Here is a 22,520-nt window from a genome sequence, read left to right as displayed (position 1 = left end):
ATTACAAGTGCAGTACACTCTGACAGGTAACAAACACATCATTAGAATGTTCAGCTCCCTCAGTAAATGACCCTAAAATACGACTTTCCTGTGTTCTCTGATTTTTATTTCCCTACTTCATAGCTCTTTTCCCCAAGGAATCCAGCAAGCTTCAGCTCTGAAATAATCTGGGTCCTTCTCATTGAGTTAGATGTCAGACAGCTTTTGGAGCCTGTCACCATTTCAACAGAGAACAAATGATCTTTTCACTCATACCAAGGCTAATGGGATCGTGACATATCCATGGAGACACTAGAAATCACTGAATCAGTAACATGCAGTCAAGAGGACACATTACACATTAGGTACAATATCACAAGCACATCCATACCAAAGAAACAAGCGCAAAATACTCCCTGACTCTACCCAAAATAACACCTCCCTTGTTATTTGCCAACCTAATAGTTTTAATTGTATTACCTCCTCTGCTCACATACTAAGCAGAAAAAGATTTAACGGTATTATACAATGTTTTGAGACTTTGCACATTAACTCATCTTATTTATTGCTACTTTTATATTAGTATCAACTCCAGACTCATTTCTGAAATCACACATCTGTTTCACTAGTTAAAACACCACCTTCCAAAATCCCTTGCACAGCAAGCATCTTCCTATGCTACATGCACTTTGAAGAAATATAGTAAGCTTAGGTTGTGCAACAGCAAGTTTGAAAGTGAAGCAAAAAAATATGCGTCAGGCTGCAATACCTGAAGTGCAAGACAAGGCATCAGTTTGTATTATTCAAATTTCTAACAAGTTATCTCCTGCCCCATTTTCTGGCAAAAGGAAATAACTGTTCTACTGAAGAAACCTCATCTTTGAAAGCCTACTCACTTTTTTGTTCTGGAAAGGGAATATCAGAGGGCTACACTTACCACAAAGCAAACATGAGGTACGGAGGAGGAGATGTTTACTACAATTTAGGAATAAATTACTAATTCAGAAGACTGTGAAGCAGAACCACAAAGGTACTGTTTTTATCATGACTAAACAAGTACAAGCAATTTTTGTGTTGTGTTATTTGTGTAACTATGAACCATATTTTTACAGTGAAGACTTAGTTACAATTATGTAAAATTTCTAACCAAGTTCTGTACCCTATAGATAGTCCAAAAAAGGCATGGTTCTCTCTAAGTCCAGGGTGCACAACGGTGCAACATCTACCCATAGCCTGGTCCTACCCAGCCCTTCAACAAAGCAATATGACATACGTGCCTCTGAAACAAGTCAATCTGTCTCAGGAACAACAGACATACATAATTGCAAGAACTCATTCTCTTTTTGAACTATTAATTCAAACTATTTTCCTCCATCCCTAATTTTTTGAGATTTAAACACACAATTTGGCTTTTCTTTTTCCTGAAAGAGGTGAAATTAATTATATTCCTGTTGTAAAAATTTAGGCCTCAAGTAGATAATGCTAAAGCAACATTTGCAGAGGCATATGGCTGCTTACCCAAAACATATAAAAGAGTAACCACCGTGAATTCAAATAATCACATTGAAAAGTAAACATTTGATGTCATCACAACTTATTGCTATTATAATTTCATTATTTCTTTCAGTACAAACACATCTGAGTTAATATTTTTATTTTAAAAGACAGATGTGGTACACGTTACTCCCCAACACAGTCAAGTCACTACAGGTTGAACCTCTCTCATCCAGCACCTGACCAGTGCTGGCTGGACGATGGGAGGTCAATATTGTCTAGCACATTACCAACACTTCCACTTGTTACTGGGCTGGTAGAAGACATTTAGGGGTAAATAACAACTAAGGGTGCGTCTACACTAGCTGGCTACTTCGAAGTAGCTGGCACAACATCGAAATAGCATGCGTCACATCTACACACGCCGTGCGCTATTTCAACGTTGAAATCAATGTTAGGTGGCAAGACGTTGAAATCGCTATACCTATCCGAAGAGGGGAATAGCGCCCTACTTCAACATTCAACATTGAAGTAGGGCGTGTGTAGACAATCCGCATCCCGCTGCATCGAAATAGCGGGGTCCTCCATGGCGGAAATCAGATGAGGGGTTGAAAGACACTCAGTCCAGCCCCCGCAGGGCTCTATGGCTGCTGCATACAGCAGCCCTTAGCCCAGGGCTTCTGGCTGCTGCTGCAGCTGGGGGTTCATACTGTGTGCACGGGGTCTGCAACCGACTGTTGGCTCGGCGGACCTCGTGCTGTGCAGGCCAAGTGTGTCTGGGAGGGGCCCTCTGAGGGAGTGGCTTGCTGTTCCCCCAAAAGGGCTACTCCAGCCTGCGACCCTGTCCACAGGCTTTGCTGGCCCCTTATTTTGACAGGGAGCGCTTGTGTGTGTGGATGCTCCACATTTCCTTCCGGGGCAGCTCCTTTCGACGTTCTCCACAGCTACTTCAACACTGAACGTCAACGGCACCAGCCTTGGAGGATGTATAGATGATACGTGTCGAAGTAGCCTATTTCAACGTTCTTACTTCAAAATAGATTACTTAGGCTACGTGTACACTAGTACACTACATCAAAGTAACAGCACAGAACACAGAGATCCAGGACTGGTGGCTGCAAACAAACTTTAGGTATCATAGGAAACCTGGCCACCACACCCATGGTAAGTAGTCATCTGGCTAACTAAAATCATGCCAGATGAGTTCCGGATTAGAAAGGTTCAACCTGTACTGCTATTCAGCCTACAGTACCAAAGTTAACAAAGAGCCAGGGATTCACATCCCATTTCCAATTAAGTCTCCAAAGGACAGAGATCACTCCCCAAGCATAGTGCAGTCTCCAATGCTTTAAAAAAAAAAAAAAAAAAAAAATGATAAAGCAGGTGTTCTAAAGAAAGACACTTTATTAGTGTGATTAATACACAGGCCCCATCCATGCTAGGAGAAAAAACTGTACTAGTAATCAGTTCAAATGTGGGACATGACAGTGGTATATAGTGAGGTAGAAGGTTCATGTTAGCAGGTCATATAAATGCAAGGCTAGACGGAACCCAGAGAAGTCATCCATTTCCAAGATGTATTTACAGGTTGGTCAGGGACTTGGTGCAGTCTTGGGAAATTTTGTCAAGATAAGGTTCTGTTAAAAATGACACTACCACCTCAGAGAGACAGGATGTGAAGGACCTGACAGATATCAGTAGTGCTAAATTGCTCACTAGATGAGGGAGGAGTATCAGAGAAATCCAGGGACAACATCCTGACTGGAGCCCTTTCATGTGGCTCATAGGATATCCAGATTGGGCAGAATCTAGAGTAGGAATATTAACATTTAACCAGTTTTAGTCCTCGGCACATCACAACCAGGGATGAGCCACCCTCACTGCATTTAATTGGTTAACCGGTTAAACCTGATGTTTAACTGGTTAACTGACTAAGCAGGATTTTACACCCCAAAACCTAAGCTTGCAGTCTTTGCTCTTCTCTTTAAAGAAAAAAAAAAATTTAGTCTTCATACCTACATAGAAACCTTTCCAAATATGAACCAAGCGTAACCAACAACATGATGTCTACCTCATCTAAGTACCAAACTGTGAAAATCAGTGACACTACAACATGAAATACTCCACTATTAATCATCTTTACGGCTAAAGCAAGTTTTCAGCTCTTCATGTCTGAAAAGGAACTTTGTGCAAGCTCACAAGCTTCTCTAACAAAACTGCAAATTATTAGAAAGGACTCACACTCATCTTAAATAGAAAACCAGTTTGTTTTAGTTTTTGCAACATCAAAAATAAGCTGAAAAATTCTTCCATACAAAAAACTTTTTCATATGAAGAGGAAGAACAGAATATTGATGAGAATTTGATGATCCAGAAGTAACATTTTCCAACATCAAAGTCCAGTTCCAGTAAGTTCCTGGCCCAAGATACCCAGCAACAGGTACCCAGGGTGAAAAAGGAAAGTATGTCACTGTCAGCAGTGCCAGAAAAAGATGTGGGGCCCAGATGCAAGAATAAACCACCATACAGAAAACCGTTTATTGAGAGGCATTTATGTGGCTGAAAAGGTGCATATGGCTGAACAACAATCTGGATCAACTGGTTAGTAATTCAAATAATTCACTTTGCAATGCATCATTCTTCAAGACTCTGTCTTTTAGAATAAGTGTGATTTAATGAATCACCAAGTTGTTTGCTTGCTATGCTGAATGTTGCTAGGAAAAAAAAGTTTAGTTTAAACAAGCAATAAAGATTAGATTCTAAATCTAATTATCTATCTCCAATGTACATGATACAGAAAGCTGCAGTAAGAGAAATCTGAGTGTCATTTTATATTACATAATACATGACCCTTATTTTGTAACATCATGGCCACAAACCATGATTGCGATGCCATAGTCTATTCCGGATTTCACTTCCGCATACTTCAGTTTTTCCAAAGGAAATGCCCATTATTTGCTTGTATTTTTTGATGAAAAAATGTCAGTGAGCTCAATGGGTCTTACTCCAAAATTAATGCTAAATGCAACCTTAGATTTTTTGATAACTTGGAATTGGATCTGCATTCTTGCTGAAAAAAAATGTAAAATTATTAACTCAACAACAGAATGAGAACAACTATGCAAAGTCATTTTTGAATTTTGTTTCAGAATCCCATTTAAACATAAGAGACTGTCTATCCTCAACAATTTCAGATTTATTTCCAAAGTACTTTTAGTAGCAGTGCTGCAACTAAACGTATTTCAGACAACAAAATATCAGTTGCAAGCAAAAAATTGTAATCATCTAGTAAAACCACCACCCTAGATGAGCTGGTAGTAAGGACCAGCAAATACCAACAAGACACCATAGACTAAAAGACTGCTCAGTTCACCTATGCCAAATATTCTCCCTGCTAACAACAAAACACTTCTGTTGACATGATTAGTTGTAAGGACTAAACTTAACATTCCACCTGACAGAGCAGACATTGAAGGAAGGTTGACAGAGTATATAGGAAGGAACTTGAACAGTGTGCAAGAAATAATGAAGGGAAATATGCCACTTCAAGCCTTGATGGGCAGAACAATGTACACAACGATACAGTTAGACATGCCTGTGTCACAACAGAAGATATGGGATGCTATCTTTCAGAAACAAACACAAACAAATGGGTAACCACCAAAATATTTAAAAGGAAGTGGCACTGGAAGCTGTAATAAACTGTCCTGGTATGGCTATGGTCTGAAGAAAGGGGTCTGTCCCACGAAAGCTCACCACCTAATAAATTATTTTGTTAGTCTTTAAAGTGCTACTGGACTGCTTTTTTGCTTTAAACTGAACCAACTGTCGCATGCTCAATTTTTGCCACAGACAATGCTGAAAAGATGAGAAAGATATTGGAAGAAGAAATGGAAGGCTGATCCTTAATATATGGCTGCCATGACCATTTAACACATCTTTTAGCCAAAACCTTAAGCACATCTTTTTCAAGAATTAACAAAAGCAGTCACAAAGTAATTCTATAAGTCATTTTACTTAAGCTTTGCTGAAGAGAGCAGAAAAATCAAACACTAATTCCGCCTCATTTTCTTGTGAGCATTCTTAACTTCCTACAATGATGCTGCTTCCACAACAAGAGCATCTCAAAAATCACTCTTCAGTTGTGGCAGTCATAACATATTTCGGGGCTAGAGCAAAACTATTTAACGAAAACATCTGTGCTGATGATGTTTGGAACAAAGTCACTCCCACAAACTGGTGGAAACCATTAGCCAGGCACCTTGAAAAAGGGTTCCGTCAGTTGCTAAGCCAACTTTTCACAGCTGTAGCTTTCTCTGCAGAAACAGAGAATATTTTCACTGTTTGGTATTATCCACTCAAAAACTAAGAAAGTGACTGGGAGTTGAAAAAACAAAATCAGAAAACTCGTATTTCTGTTTCAATCTATGAATCAAAATGACAGTGGGAGTGAGGAAGATGACAGCTAATTGTAGAAGTTATAAGAACTCCATGAGATTTAGTGTTCTGAGGACTGTCTGTTAGAGTTAATGCAGTCTGAAAATTAAAAAGTAGTTTAAGGTGAGCCATCAGCCAGCAACTCAGGAGACTGCTGCAATTGCAAATGTAATATTTAAGATTTAGTTTAATAAAACATAAATGCTGTGTGTTTGTGTGCGTGGTTTTGTTCCTACCATTCCTAGTGTACTATAGCCACATGTGCAGCTTGACACAGGCAATACGTATTGTGTTTTTCTAAATTAATAAAAACAATCAAACAATTACAGAAAGGATATCATCTTAGATGTTGTCAAATGCTATAGTGAACTGTAAATTAATATGTTTTAGTGATCACATTTGCACCATTATTTAAGAAAAATATGAAGTAGTATCAGTGGCATAACTATTTAAATCTATGATTTTTTTCTTGATGATTTAAAATCACCTTGATTTAAAAAAAATCAATACATCCTGGTAAATAAAGTCCACCAGGAAATTATTTTCTCAACCAAGCTTCATGTTCCAACTCAGCCCTATTAGCATGGTTGATGTCCAGTGATGTGCATCAAGTCCCTCAACCCACTGAAGGCATCTGATACCTTAAGTTGTTGCATCAACCAAGCGTAGCATTGACCAATTTCACCTTTGGTCAACACTCCCTTGTTACTTGGGTCCCATATGCTCAGTGCTCTGATGTTCAATGCATGAGCATGAACCTCCTAGTCCCTAGTGCTCAAGGTGTCAGCCAAAGGGGGATACTTCTCTAACTTTCAAGATCGGGCATCATGGAAGGATGGTGTCCTGTTCTTAAAAGACATGGTGACATTCACCACGATGATTTTCTTCCGGGCCTTGTGGGAGACGATGATGTCTGGTTGCAGTTGGTTGTCCATTCCAGCAACGATAAAGTCCATGGGTGGCAGGATAGCTCTAATAAATTGATCTTGGATAGCATTATATCAGAACCACCAGGCTCTGGAATGAAGCTTGCAGCTACACAAGATAGGGCGTAGCATCTTATTTGCACAGTCACACATCCCACATCATTTGCCCCAATTCCTGTTGCAGATGGCTCCATTCAGTAGGATGTAGTTCAGCCAGACGTGGCGGATGAGCCTCTGATCAGCAAATCAGGTGAAGCTGCCTCCAGAGAGAAAGTAGTTGCTGGTGTCCCACTTACACATTATCTCAAAAGCCCTGCCCTAGTCTAGCTTCTGTCTTAGGTTTTCCAAGTAGTGGTACCAGATGTCATCCTTCAGGGTTCTCTCCAGCTTGATTCTGCTTCCTGGAGCGAAATGCTGCACTCCCTGCTCTTCACTTGCGGCAATGGGACTCTCAGTTCCTCGCATTCTTCACACCACATCGAGAGGCAGTGTAGCATTGTGGGCACAAGTCCACAGCAAAGCAAGGTTGCCTTACCCTTCTAAATCAACCCCTTCTGTCACTATAACAAGCATCTATACTAAAACAGCATAGCTCTGCAGCCGTAATACCTATGGTCAGTGTTCCCTGTAAGCTGTGCACTTGGGCAGCCACCCAGGAGAGATTCAAATGCTGCCCAGCTGTTTAGCAGAGCACCCACAGCAGGCATTTCTATTGGTGGTGCACATCTGCACATCCCTTGGCTCACAGAACACAATTTATTCCACAGATGGGAAAAAATTAGAGGGAACATAGGATATGTCCGCTTCATTATCAAACCGTGTATTCTGAGCTAGCCTCCAGACAATCTGGCACTTTACCAAGTACAATACACATGTTTTGTCACCTGACTAGGTAGAATTCCTTTTTAGCTTTCATGTTCACATGACTGTCATAATGGTGACTATGAATTTATAAAAAGGAGATATGCGTGTTTCCTTCTCACTTCCTAAAACACTGGAATGTATTTTAATTAATTTTGTCACTGAGCTTGTACTATACAATCACATTTCAACCTGTATCTATTCTACGTGATATTCCAGGTATAGATTAGCTTGGGTAGCGAATGGTATATATCGTTATAAAAGTGTTAGACCTCAGCTGTAGTGTGGTGTAAGAAGTTACTAAGTACTTGATCTCCAGCAGACCGACTGGCATAAATGGACAGTCTAATGAATATGTGACTAGTCCAGAAAAGGTAAAAGGCGAATTTAAGCTCTCTCAGAACCCAAGAGTAGTGGAATGTACACTGGGAAAGGAGTGCGATTCAAAAACAGCATAAGGCAATACATTTTTCAAACATGTAATTGAACTATGGCATTAACTGCCACAGAAAGTCAATGAGGCCAAGAAATTAACAAGATTTAAAATGTGATTTAACACAATTCTGTTGAAGGGGTCTTAAACCACAGGCTTCAAGGTTTAAGACAAAGAGCAAATTATTCCATATCTGCCCACTACAGAATTATTATACTTTCCTCTGAAGCCTCTGATGCCAGCTGGCTACCTTTAAAGATAGTATAGTAAACTCTTTCATGTCCAGTCCCAGCATCAGGAGGTTGCTGGGTATAAAAATATTCTGGATAATAGAGAGGTATACCTAGCAATACATAACACGAAAGAAAAACAAGATCAGATATTAAGAAACAAGAATGTATGCACAGGATTTTTTGATCAACAGTAGCACTGTACAATGTAAACTTGCGTTTGTTGCATTTATTTGTATGTACTTTCATTACACTGTACTTATGGAACATGTAGCTAAAATTTACTTATGGTTCAAATGGCAGTTATTGGAGCATTCCAAATAATAGTGTGCCAGATATGAAAAAGTTTACTGTACACCTGACTGGATAAAAACCAAACCTGATCTAACAGGACACTTCCTAGGTATAACGTACATAGTAAAGATTGTTAACCAACTAACCACAATGCATTTATATGATAGAAATAAGTTACACATTGAACTTTATCTCATCATTGCCTGACTTGAATGCTTAGCCACACAAGTCCTTCCAGCATATTTCAGATGAAATTTCCCTGCCCCCACAATAGCATTCCTTACCCAGGAGAGATTCTGGAAATCTTTTTTTTTTTGTCCTTCCTCAAAAAATTCAAATCTACGCAGCTGTTAGTTTATAAGATGCGCCACAAGTAAAACAAGACTTTTGTCTCATTCATTGCATACCATCACTAACTTTTCCATAACTTCGTTTGTCGACACCTGAATGCAATGCTGCTTCTCTTAGTTGTACATGTTACAAGTCATCAATAATATTCAACGTAAAACATACCATTAAAAGTTATGACCTGCTTAAAATTGTAAGTCAAAACTTATTTTCAGTAGAATACCTAATAGAGGGTACCCATCGAGTGCTCTCAGAGAGACTCAGAGAGATCTATAAATATAAATTAAGCCCATTACACAGACAAGTAAAGAAATTATGGGCAGATTTTCCTCTCACACTTTATCATGAAAGCCAATCACTGTATTTTCAGTCAATTCCCTACAGATCCAAGGCAACATCACCAAGAGCTGAACTGGACTGAACCCAGTAGCAGTCAGCTAAAGGAATTTCAGCCTTAACAAATAAAAATAAATATGATTTTTTTAACTGCACTGAAAACATAAACAAGGTCTCAGGCTCTATGCTACAGACAATGCAGAACAAAACGCTTAATGCAACAGTGACATTACCGCAAAAGTGAGCCAGTTTTAATGCTAGCTCTTGCTAGGCCTGCCAGGCACCAGTGGCCTGAGCCAGGATAACGTTTTACCGCACTTACTCATGCCCAGGGCACGCTGGCACCGGCCTCCCGTAGACAGGAGCCACCCTACCTCGCTCCCCAAGGCGCAGACCCCTCTGGGGCAAGTGTGCACCGCAGAGAGGGGGACATGGACGAACCTGACCCCTCCCACTTGGGGGCCTGGGCCCTGCACGAGACGACGCCTGCCTCTCACCCCCGCGCAGACAGGCCAACCGCCTCCCCGGGCCCGACCCCACGCAGTGCTGCCGCCGCAAGCTGAAGCAGCTCCCAACCAGCCTGAGACACGAGCGGCCGCCGGCCCTAGACCGCAGCCGGGCCCCGCTCTACTCACCATGATCGCCAGGAGCCCGCAGCCACCACCAGCCCCCGCAGCAACACCAGCCCAGACAGCGTCTCTCTGTCATGTGACTCCGCAGCCCCCTGGAAGCCCCGCCTCGCCGCAACAGCGACCCCTCTTCATTGGTCTACTCCGATGAAGTCAAGGTGTCCGGGCTGATTGGTTCACAAAAGCCGCGATTGACACGACGGACACCCAATCCGTTTTACGAACGCTCCCCGCCAAGGTGGCCGCTCACCTCTCGCGCCGAGAGCGTGCGCCAAGTTCTCGGGAGTGGAGCTGGCGCGCAGCAAGGCGGGACCAGCTGTGGCGAGGGGCGCGCGCGGATGCGGCCCATGGAGCCCGGAGTGATCCAGCGGCTGGCGCCCAGGCTGGGCATCGCGGAGCCCGGAGTTCTCAGGTAGCGGGCGTCAGACACGCGCCCCCAGGGCCCGCCCCGGGCCCAGCTCCTTGCGGGGCCTTCCTGGGTGTCCTAGGCTGGGGTGGAAGGTCGGGGCCCAGGGCTATGGCCGCTTCCCGCCGCCCTCAGTGGGGGGTGGGCTAGCGCTGCGCCCCAGCGGAGCCGGTAACAGGATCTCCGTGTGAGGGACCGAGGGGAGCCGGGCTACGAAACAGTAGCGGGAATGGCAGTCTGGTGTGTTTACACTATGATTCGGTTGGTAGTTACCGCTTCAGCAAGCGACGGCCTGGTTTTAAGCTTGGTAAAAACGCTTCGATTGTGGCACTGGCCCAAAATTATGGCGCTTAAGATTTCACGGGTGCAGGAGAGTCTCGTGCGTGGTCAGACAGTCGCTTAATGACAAGGAGCAGCTGCTTCAGAAAGAGAAAGCTTTGTAACCATTGGAGCACGCATCGGCAGCGTCGCGGGCCGAAAAGCACAAAGTAAACGTCCTTCCATGAAGCTTAAGTTTTCAAGCCGAATTTGTCATACGCCCATCTGTTAATGTTGATGCCTGGTGGAAATTTGTGTAGTCAGCAAAAGCGAAGTGGGATTTTACTTTGTAAAAAGGTGTTTACATTTTAAAATTCAATTAAAATATTTTGTTTTAAAATTGATTTTATCTGCCCTGAGTGAAATAAGTGTTTACCAGTAAAACTGTAATCCTTTCAAAAGCAATTTTAACACCTAGCTTTTAAATAGTACTTTTCATTGTAAAGTAGACCCCCATTATGCCAGGGTTCTGCTCCTGCACACCTTCGCATAACTCAAATTTTGCACAAGTTGTGGGGAGCCAGGAACCAGGTGGCAGCCTGGCTCCTGGCTCCCCTGGACTTGGGGGAGATGGGAAACTGGTGCATGCACTAGCACTGGTCAATTTCTTGGTTTCTGCAAGCCCAGAGAGCAGGTATGGCTTCTCTTGGCTTCCCTCAGGTGGGTAGACAGCCGCAGCAGCATGGCTTCCAGGGAGAAACCATGCTGCTGCAGCTTTCTGCCCAGCTTCCCCAGCTGGGGGGGGCTGGGCAGGCAGACAGCTGATACAGAACGACTTGTCCCCAGTTTTGGGAGCCAGGGGCTGGAGCAGGGAGCTGACAGAGAAGTTGTGCTCCAGCCAGCCCCTGAGAACGCCAGGATTTTGATTTGCGTTTAACTAACGTTAACACAAGTTAAGTGCAAGTCAAGATTGCGTATATCATGGTTTACTATATGATGCCTGGTCCTGCCATGGGTGCAGGGGGCTTAACTTGGTGACCTCTCAAGGTCCCTTCCAGTCTTACGATACTATGATTAGTAGATCTCAAAGCACTTTATAAAGGTCAATATCTCCATTTTACAGATAAGGGAACTAAGAGTAATTCACATAAGTTCACAGGAATGCTAAGCTGGAATAGCATCCAGGTACTCTGAGTCCCATTCCAGGCCCCTGTCCTGTAGGCCATTCCCAGAAAACTCCTTATGTAGACACACCTTTCCTGGATACCTCACTTTATTCCAGAATAATATGCTCAAAGTGCACAGAATATTCTGGAATAATGTGCCCACACTGGAGCTATTCTGGTCAATTTCCCCATGCAGAGAAGTCATAGACCCCTTAATGTTATGTTTGCAAAGAACACAAGACCTAGCTCTAACTATTTAGTGCACAACATAAATAATACTGTCTGAGTCTATGGAGAGTCTGGCCTTTATAGCTTTTGGCATGTCAGTTGCCCTATTTATTTCAGTGGGTGCTAACCCAAATATGGATCATGAACAGTGCTGAAATTTAAAATACCTCACTGCTCAGAACATGTAAGAATGAGAAGGAAATATGTTACTGTAACAATAAACTTAGGTTATGTCTTAACAGCCACAAAACCTCACTCTCACTCACTCTTGTAATAAACTTGTAACATTTCACTAAGTTATGTTAGTCCTCAAAAAAAAAAAAGAAAAAAAAAAAGGGGGGGGCGGGGACAAAGCATGGTCTTTACCAATCTGACCTGGGGGAAAATTCCTTCCTGACAACCTAATGTGATGATGTGCACCCTTGGCTACTGAGACAACACATGAGTGGCCCTCCTTCATCTTGGTTGCTGCAAGGTTGTTGTAACCAAGATGATCTCACTGGATACGGTAGTTATGCCAACTGCACTTGTATCCCTAGAATTTGTGCAGCGTGCCAGTAGAACCAAAGCAGCGCTTTGATTGGATGTAGAGGAGGTGCACAGCTCTTATGGTCAATGTTGTGTGCTATCAGCATGCACCTCATTTCATGAGTCCTTGCTTTACGCGTGTGTCACTTTAGTAATATCAGTAGGAAAAAAATAACGTGTAATAAAACCAGTGGAATCCGGCAACCCTACCACATAGGTAACAGTAAACAAAACGTCTCATGGGCCACACAGTAAACCGCCAGGGGCCACATGCAGCCTTTGGGCATTAGGTTGTCCAACAGTGAATTAGTCCTTGACCATGTAAGCAAGACCCACCAGCTAGATACCTGGGAAAGAATGGTTGCTGCAAAGTTTTTAAGAAAGTAATACTGCTGACCTGATGGAAGTCACTGGCTAAGCACATGGAATGGGAGTTTAATTGAAGTGCTAACCCAACTTTTGACCTCTGGGGTCTCTGTTTTCTTCATTTTAGTTTATTGAACTAGTTCAATTCAATGATGAGTTCATTTTAAAGCTAAGAAACCACTTGGTAATTGAATAAGCAGAAAAGCTTATTTTGCTTTTCCAATCTATAAATGAAAACAAGGTGATAGTTTCTGGTCACCGTGTTCTTCAAAATTTTAGAACGAGATCTGATCCTATCAGTAAAATTAACTACAGCAAATATTTCCTTTGTTCAGTAAAAAAGTTTTCCATGCAAAATAGTGTTGATAAATTTCTTTCTTGTGGCTGGAATATTTTAGTTTTATTTAATAAAATATTTTAAATGCTAATTTTGTACATTTTCAAATATTTTGAATTTCCATCCACCTATAACTTGATACATTTTTGCTTGTGATTGTGTTCTCTGGTAAATAAGAAATACAACATTAACCATTTTTAACATAATAAATATAAAAAATTAGAACCCAAATAAATGTAAATTAAATAAAATTAAGCTATATAATTGCTTGAATAACTGTATAAAATATAGTTGAATCTTCCTGGTTAGAAAAGAAAGTACCACCAAATTTAATGCGAAGCCTGTTTTTAGTTGCAAAGCAATATATTATAATGGCTACCAACCAATAAGAATCAACTTTCTTTAAGAAAATAACTAAAGTACAAATGCAAATATGTTATTTTAAAATTGGTGATTTAAATGAATCCATTGTCACAGGGCTCTGTGTTAGGGCAGGAAGGAATATGGTAATGGTAAGCCAGGTGTAGGTTTGGGACAGCGTCACTTAAAATACTGGCAAACAGATCTATGCAAGGATTCCTACCATTTTTAAGTTTCCTTGTAATAGCAATGGCAGAACACCTTCATGGGGGAAAAAAAGCCAAATTTTGTGTAGATAAGGTTCTTGGCCTAAATGATTCTTCTCGTTATCCACTTCAAATCTGCTGCCTTTATAAAATCTCTTATAGGGATGCACTTGTGTCTTCTAGTCACAAGCCTGAACTGAATACAGTAATTAAATAGGTTTTAATTCACACATTAAATAAAATTAATTTGAAATGAGTTCATGTATGAACTGGCTTTGAAGTAACTAGAGGTGTGAATTATAACAGATTTAGTTACTTCAGTTCCAGTTTGTGAATAAGTAGTCCCTCCATGCCTGCACTGACCTCCCAAGAAACACAATGTTGTCTTCCTTAAATTGCAGCTAACTACCAGAGTTAGAATAAAGATGAGTTGTTGCTTTCACCTTAATTATCCTGAGGGGGCTCAGCATTCTGTATGTGTGTCATGGTTGTTGTTGTTAAATCCAAATAAATATATATGGGCATTCCTCTATAATATTTCAGCCTCACTAAGGCCTGTAACTAAATTCAATCTCTTAACTTCCCTCCAGTGCATAATGTAGGGAAAAGGGTAAATTACTTTGAGTGCTCCTCTAAATTACTTTGAATTTAACTAATATTTTACCGACATTTCCATAGGCTACAGTTTGGTACAGCACATAAACAGTTATGCAAACCAGGCTGCCAGTGCCTCCAGACATATTTAACTGATGTCTCATTTATTTTTATCTTGATTTAAAGCAGACAGTCCTGGATGTGTGTGTTTTAATTCTTGAAAATGTAAATGCCACAAATTTGTAACCTCAGTGTTATTAAGGAATGGCATTTTGTGTGCTTGTGTGGGGATGTTTTGCAGAAAAGCGGAAGAATATTTGCGACTGTCGCAGGTGAAGTGCTTGGGATTACTGGCTCAGATGACAGCAACAAGCAATGCAGTGATGTGCCTGGACCTAGCAGCTGGCTATATGCAACACCCAGTGGACAAAGTAGGATATAACACATGACATGTTTGGTCTTCCCAGTCCTTACCAATGCTGTTAAAATTTGTATTGTGTTTGTGCATATGATGAGGCAGCAAGGAAAGACTATTCCCATTTCTCTACAAAATGGACCAGTCTACGGCTGAGTTCTTCCAATGCTGTTCCAGTTTTCATCAGAGGTTAACAATGAATCTCCCTTAAATTCCTGCGTGAATTCACTTTTTACCCCTTTCTAAGGGTTACATATGGGTGCTAAACCTGTGTGCTCATTTATTGTGAAATGTGATACAAGGCGGCTAAGAAAAGAGAGCAATGGTTTTGTGGATGTCCAACTACCCCTGTGAGCCTGTGAATTTCCAGGTAAGGCAGCTGTCCCCACCATCACAAAAAAAAAAAAAAAGGTAGGTTGGGGACAAGACATAGCTGATTTTCCATATAATCTTTTGTAGATTCCTCCTCCATAAATGGGTGAGTTTTCCACAGCTAGATTCTGGTGCATGGTACTTGACCCTTCATACAAATGCTCAATCATCCCGGTGTCTTTGCTCTCTAAAAGACAGTTAAAAGGGCCAAATCATTTTCCAAACTTGAGCACCAGTGTCACTATCTGAAGATAACTTTGTGTTGAAACACGTGAAATTCCTTTGGCAGTGTGCTATTTTTCCTCTCTACCTTATGTGTGTAACAGATTAAACCAAAAGCAATAATAATAATTTAAAACATAAATAGAAGTTGGCTTACTACCAAATCTATTCTAGTTAGATGGATAAAGTAACAGAAGGGAAGTTCTGCTCACACACATGGTTTTTGTTTTGTTTTGCAAAGAACTACTTAGTTAAACTCTCCGGTTTGAACAAGAGGACTTACCAGAGCTGTATGAAGTCTTTTGAGTGTTTCCTAGGTTTGAACTGCAATCTGGGAATCCGAGATCTGGCGGTACAGTTCTGCTGCATGGAGGCAGTAAATACTGCTTCAAAAATATTACAAAGGTAGGGCATGCAGCCTTTTATTGACATCACTTTATTTGTATTTGTCATGGATACAGCAACTGCTGGAATACTTTGTTCAGTTTTGATGGCCACAATTCAAAGACATTGAAAAGTTGGAGAGAGAACAAAGAAGAGTTATGAGAATGATTAAAAGATTAGAACGCCTGTCTTCTAGTGGCGAGCACATGGACTCAATCTATTTGATGTCATAAAAGAAAGTTAAAGGGTAGCTTGGCTACAGTCTTTTAGTACCCATCCAGGACATAGATATTCAGCAGAGAATATAATAGCACAATCCGCTGTCTGGAAGTTAAAACTAAGCACATTTAGTCTGGAAATAAAGCATAAGTTTTTAACTGTGATAAATAATTATGCACACAATCGGGGATCATGGAAACTTTATTAAAGCAAGATTGGATAATTTGCTAAGAATTATTTTGGGAATGCTTTATGCGCTATATAACTGACGGTCAGACTAGATGGACATAATGGGTCTGGCAGGCCTTGAAATCTGTGAATTCTGGGCTACAAAGAACAGCCTTCACTTAAGTAACTGGTACTCTTCATGGCTGCATTATATTTAAGATTAAAGCTATTGGAAGTTATTTATAGATATTTCCTTGTATAAACAATACAACTGTCGATCTGACAACCATAGATTAAAATAAATGATTTGTCAGCAGTTTCATAATACTCAGAGAATGACATTCTGCCACACCTAAGCCCTATATTAAAGGGTGAGTGGGAATGAAGTGATTAAAAAAACTAGGGGTAGGCCATCGGCACTGAGATCAACTGAATCCAGAGTGGCTTATCACATTTCACAGATGTCATGTACTTGATGTTCTTGAGCATGGTGAGTAGGTGGAATAGAGATTCTTCTGACTCCATCTTCTCCCTTCTATCTGATTTCTTGATTTAAAATAAATATTATCCTGTCTCTGTAAGTTAGGATGCGCTGCCTACCCTCCCACTCCCATCTTTGCCTCTTTCTTCTGTTCTCTGCTTGATTGTTTTGTCTCAACTCCTGGCTGTTTTGTACAAGGTCTTTATACAACACCAAAGTAATCAGCTTTGCCAACTTTCTTTTGAAGCAAACTAAACATGCTGCTTTCCTTTAGGTATGAATCCAGTCTCTCTGAAGTACAACAGAGGGATCTTGATTTATCAAAACCCCTGTTCACAACAGCTGCATTGTTCACAGCCTGCAGGTATGTTCTTCATATTGTTACATGCTACATGAGATTTCCCATTAGTCTAACAACAAGAGCACAAAACCACATTCTTGGATTTCCCCCTAATTCATGCTTTGTTTACATGGTGAAGTTTTCACAAGTGTGAAATGACTGTTACAGTGCAAACAGCTGCTCCAGTCTCCAGAATTCCTTAATACCCCAAAGCCCTGCTAGGTGGTTAAATGTGTCTTGTAGCATTATTCTCAAAACCCGAGATAATCCTGGCAGTGGGCTGAGGCTAATGTCTTCCTTGTCATTAAGTATTCTTCTTAGATGGTGTTTTGCCTTGTAGAAAGAAAATGTTGCAAACGCCTGAACTAGTAGCCATGAGGCAAATCACACAGTTTTAAGTGAATACTTGTTGCCAATGGTATTTAAAGTTTTATGGACGGATGTTTCTATTATGTCACAATCACGTGAAGATTGTCTGTTGGATGTGTTTAACCTTCCATCAGACCTTTCTCCCAAACCAACATAAGAATGTTGCTAGAGGTTTCACCTCCTTCATCTGGCACCCTCTGGACCTGATTGGTCCCAGACGAGGGAATTTGCTGGACAAAGGGTGGTCTTCTGCCCAGTCCTCTTCCCCCACCCCACGTCCAGCCCTGGGGCCCCCTCACCTTCTACTGGACTTTGGCCCCTGCTGGGCTGACCCTGACACACCTCTAGCCAGCTGCAGAGGCTGGTTCCAGCCCCATACTGGACATAGCTCCAACCCTGGCTGTGGCCCTGGCCACGTGGGCATCCACTCCACCCCGACTGGGCTCCCACCATGGCCCCAGAGATACAGACACAGCCCGGGCTGGGCCAGATCCAGCTCTAGGTGGGATGCCAGACGCTGCCCTAGCCCTGCAGGTGCCATCCCTGACCCCAGCTCTGGACTGGCCAGGTAGCCACCATAGTCCTCACCTTGCGGGTGCTTGGTGCAGCCTCAGCTGGGCTGTTAGTGCGATCCAGTACTGTGGGTGCCTGGTCTGGCCCCATAGGTGTCTATGCAGCCACGGTCAGGTTGCCTGCACGGTACTGGATGTGCAGGTGCCAGGTGCAGCCCTGGCCACGCAGAGGCCGTCTCTGGCCGGCTGTGCCTTTGGCCAGGATACATGCCCTGCTGACCTCCCCTGTCTGAGGCAACCAAGCTCCCCTTACTAATCTCCAAACCCAGGGGTCTCATCCAGTAACATCTGTGATCCTTCTGTACAATGAATGTTGCTAGATGAGAGAATTCTGGTTTTGGGAGGTTTAACCTGTAGTTAATATCTTGCATGTGATGGGGAGGCTGACTGCGTTGCTAAGATGGACTAGGTTCATTTGAGTGGGTCATATAGCAGACACATGCCTATGGGATGTGCAGTGATGGTGAGATGATGCCTTGTTTGAACGGGGAACCATTGCAGAAAGTCTAAAGATGAACAAGCTCCAAATAGTCACGTGTTTCTCCGTTCCCCCACTGCACCACGCAGTCTTGCCTTGGAGATGTGGAGCCCCTAAACACCGCGTTTCAGCAGCTTTCAACTTAATATTCATCAGACAATGACAACAGAACCAACATGGATTTTTGCTGTGTATGAACCAGTCTGGGATTACAGGGTACTGTATAGTTCACCAGACAAGCTTTCAAAATGAGAACCTGTCTACTGGGATGAAAGTCCCATTTGGCTCATTGCAGAAGTAGGATTTTTTTGTCAAGAGTCCTGGCCAACTTTCTTCCTATTTAGGTTTCACCCTTAAATTTCAACACGGTGTGACATATTTTTCAGTTTTATATTGCTAAGTATTGTTAGGATTAATTGATCATCATCACAGCTCCCGTGTAAGGCAGATGGGTATAACTTATCTCCCTTTCTACAGAAGTTAAAACTGAGGCAGGGAGGAAGTCCCTTGAGCAAGATCACATAGCGAGTCAGTAGTCAAGTTGGATTACAATTCTGGAATTCTAGGCCACAGCCTTCTGCTTATTCTCCTGCCAGGCAGCGCTACCTATAAATGCATTGATTGACCAGAATTGTGTGTGTTTGAAGATAGTTTAGTTTATTTTCTGAAGGATGCAAACTTCTGTTTTTAAGGTGCTTGAACCTAAAGGTGAATAAGAAGAAAATGATGGATGCCTCTGGGGTGAAGAAGGCAATATTCGATCGACTCTGTGGCCAGCTGGAGGCCATCAGCCAGCAGATCAGCAGTAAGTGTTCAGCCCTCACGGTCTCCTGCTCTGGAATGCAGGTGAGGTAGCCACACTGTTGGGTCTCACAGGGTAACATCCTTCTCTGCACCCTTTCTGGGGATGATCTCCTATGCACATATAATTTCATCTGTTCTCTTTGTGCTGGCTCCTCTGTTCACTCGTGTGTTTTTTCAGTCCATTCTCTGATCACGGCCCTTCTCAGTCTGCAGGGCTATCATGTCAGTCTGTCACCTAGGTCCCCATCTCTTACTCCTGCCTTGTGCTTTCCCCACACATTGAAGCAATTCAAAACTGATGGTTCTTCCTCTATAACATATCAGGTGCTGGCCTTTTCGCCTGCCTTGAATAGTGCAGCTGCTATCTCTGACTGAATCTCCTGTGGTCCCATTCCATTCTATGCATGAGGCAGCTGCCAGAATCATCTTCCTTGCATGTCAGAGCCCTTTTGAGAATTCCAGTCTCATCCTTCTCCAATCAGCAAGTCTGACCTCACTTTCCTTACACAACACTGCCCCATCCCCATTTGTGCACTCTTTCCTCATTGTGTGCCACTGACACTTTGAAACCTGTCACGGCATCTCCTTCCACATTTGGCTGCATTGATTGACGTGCTGGGGAGATGAGAAGCAAGGGGTAGTCCTGCCAGAGTTATCAACGAGAGTAGAGTGAAGGTTCACAGGGACATAATTAAGGCATGAATGTGACCTGTTAAGTGCCCAATTATCCCCAATGACTGTCCATAATTAAATAAATAAAACAGCTCTCTCTTTTTTAACAGGAGACTGTGTTTCATTGGCTCCTCAGCCAGACCAAAGCCAGACGACCTTGTTGGAACTCACTGAAAAGGAAGAAGGTAAGTTATATCTTAATTGTGAAATTAAGATTTGTTGCCTAATAAAGCTTTAGCCAGATAACTGTGGTATAGTGCAGCATGGTTTGAGGCTCTGTTCTCAACATCCCAATGCTTCCACATGTGATCAGATGGTGAAAATGCTGGGAGAATCTAGTGCAGTGGTCCACAAATTATCACGACTTCTAGGGGGCCTGAAGGAACATTCAGGGTGGCGCACAGCAGGACGCATGCCAGACCTCATGGGGAGGGGTAGTGGGGAACGAAGGACATCCAGTTGCACTCTGCCCCTAGTCATGGCTCTAGCCCAGCCACAACTCCTTTACATCCTCCTCTCTGAGCCCACCCTCAGTTCCACTCTGCCCCGAGCCACCACTCCATTCCACCTCTGCTCTGCCCCCAGCCACAGTTCCATTCCATCCTCTGCCCCCCTCCCAGCCACAGCTCTGCTCCACTGCTCTCTGCTCAGCCCCCAGATGTAGCTCCTCTTTACCCTGTGTTCTGCCCCAGCCCAGTTTCTCCCCCATCTCCAGGTCTGTATTAAACCTAAGCTCCTCTGCTGAGGAAGCCGTGGCTGGGGAGCAATGGAGGCAGGGGCGTGGATGGACAGATTCCATTACTGGTAATGGAGGGGGCATGAGAGGAGAAATTTGGGCATCGCTGCCCTAGTGGAAGCACCAAGTTCATGGGGCAAGTCTGTTGGAAAGACGGAGGCCTTTGCCACGCAAACAAAAATAAATGGGTGAGGATGATAGAGTTAAACAAAACTAGAGCTTTATTTAAAAAAACAAAAAATTGGTCATCTGTGTGCATGAAATACACTGGTATGTGCATATTGCAGGGGTCTGAGACTTAGCATTAAGCAAAATACTGCACATGTTAGAGAGCCTTTCCTGAAAGCTTTTCTTCCTGCCTCCTAGAAGATGAAGTTGAGACCCCTCGCAAGCGGCGGAAAAGTGAATCTGAAGCAAAACAAGATTACGAAGAATGGAAAAAGAGAATCCTGGAAAATGCTGCTAAGGTGAAAGCGGACAATGTCTGACTTCAATCTGAGTGCCACTATGCAACCTCACTGTCTCTGGTTTGTAATTTTAAATCCACCTTCACACTAGCACACCTCAGCATGTGAATTAATGGATGGTAACCAGCCACTCTTATTTATTGGAGTGGCAAAGTTTTAAATTGTGAAGCCTGTCATTTTACTACATGGGACCAACATTATGGTGACACACTATTAGTACAGAGTTGGCTGAAGTTTGAAAGGTGGCCCTGTGATGACTTTCTCTCCACCAGTGCAAACCTCAGCTGTAAGTCATGGAGTAGCTGCACTACTTTTCATGAGACAACAGGCCAAATAACTGTGCAGTATTAAGTGACCTCTCAGAAGGCCACATACCCTTGAATTCCAAACTGAAGCTTATGTCATGGTTACCAAGATATAGGGATGAGTCTGTCCGTGAGAAGAAAACTTGTGTCATTGACAAAATGAAACAGAGTCAGATTGTTAATCAGATACGGCTATAGAAAAGTTTAAATAAAGTTTTGCTGTTTTGTGGAACCTAAATGTTTTTAAAGAGTAATAAAGATGCTTTTTCTACATCTGGATATTTAAGAATTTTCCTGTGGTTGGAGGGTTGTTTCTATTACCTGCTTATCACTTTTACTGCATAAATACTATTGGGATCAAAATCTAAATGGGTTAAAAGAAACTTCCTGTACTTACTTAAAATGTTTACTTTCATCAGGTACTAAGGTCTATGCACCTGAGACAAGAGATACTTCAGTCTGCTTGCAGTTTGGGAACAGACTCAAAGCTGCCAGTTACTGGCAACAAATGAATGCCTACTCCCCTGACACTGTCTTCACTTGACACCACATCTGCAGCCAGCCTAATTCAAGTTTTTTTTTCCTCCTGCATTAGATTGCTTTCCTGCCAAAACGTAATCTAAGTTTCTCTCTGGCAAAGCAAGGGTTTAACGTCTACCAAAACAAACCTGACTTTTGGGGTGTCACTTTCCATCTCTGCTCTGGATGATTTGTCTGTCTTCAGAGTAAGCTGGAACTGACTAGACTCTATTTGAAAGAAAAGAATCTTTCAGGTAAGCACAGAACTTTTCCTAGTCGTTGGGCTAAAATGCAGTTGGATTTTCTCAGCTGTGTACCTCCACTGTTGGAAATCAGTTCAGTCATGGAATATTTCTATTGAAGTTTATAAGAATCAGTGCTATGAAAATTGTGAGGACTCCTTGTCTACCATAAAAGCACTATTCTGAGGCTCAGATGTGAACATTAACTGCATAAACTAACCTGCACAGAGATGGTAATTAGAGTTCCTGTTCCTTCACATGGCCAAGTGTGCTGTACCGAGCAGAAAGAGGCTCTTACACTTTACTCTCTACACTTCCAAGGCTGGACTCACTGTAGTT

The 22,520-nt window shown here is 42.3% G+C and overlaps 2 protein-coding genes across 2 annotated transcripts in view; one reads left to right on the top strand and one right to left on the bottom strand.

The window, feature by feature from the left end:
• The window catches only part of VPS35 (VPS35 retromer complex component), a 47,829-nt gene extending 37,802 nt beyond the window's left edge, over positions 1-10,027 (bottom strand). Inside the window, exon 1 of the mRNA XM_075008305.1 lies at positions 9,974-10,027. Coding sequence (XP_074864406.1) covers positions 9,974-9,976 — 3 coding nt within the window. The 5' untranslated portion in view covers positions 9,977-10,027. The remainder of the gene's footprint in view (positions 1-9,973) is intronic.
• Positions 10,028-10,199: 172 nt separating this feature from the next.
• Positions 10,200-21,693, top strand: ORC6 (origin recognition complex subunit 6). Its single transcript, XM_075009029.1, has 7 exons — positions 10,200-10,379; positions 14,718-14,847; positions 15,667-15,830; positions 16,952-17,041; positions 19,129-19,241; positions 20,023-20,097; positions 21,015-21,693. Exons 1-7 carry the CDS (start codon positions 10,306-10,308, stop codon positions 21,134-21,136), a joined length of 768 nt encoding a protein of 255 aa, XP_074865130.1. The 5' UTR covers positions 10,200-10,305; the 3' UTR covers positions 21,137-21,693.
• The last annotated feature ends 827 nt before the right edge of the window (positions 21,694-22,520 follow it).

This window comes from Carettochelys insculpta, chromosome 14, assembly GCF_033958435.1.
Source record: "Carettochelys insculpta isolate YL-2023 chromosome 14, ASM3395843v1, whole genome shotgun sequence".
NCBI lineage: Eukaryota > Metazoa > Chordata > Testudines > Carettochelyidae > Carettochelys > Carettochelys insculpta.
This window is presented reverse-complemented; position numbering and strand designations above follow the sequence as displayed.

Coding starts and splice junctions, on each gene's coding strand:
- ORC6 (XM_075009029.1), top strand. CDS start 10,306: ATGCGGCCCATGGAGCCCGGAGTGATCCAGCGGCTGGCGCCCAGGCTG. Junction 15,831..16,951: donor GCTTCAAAAATATTACAAAG/GTAGGGCATGCA, acceptor GCTTTCCTTTAG/GTATGAATCCAGTCTCTCTG. Junction 19,242..20,022: donor CATCAGCCAGCAGATCAGCA/GTAAGTGTTCAG, acceptor CTTTTTTAACAG/GAGACTGTGTTTCATTGGCT.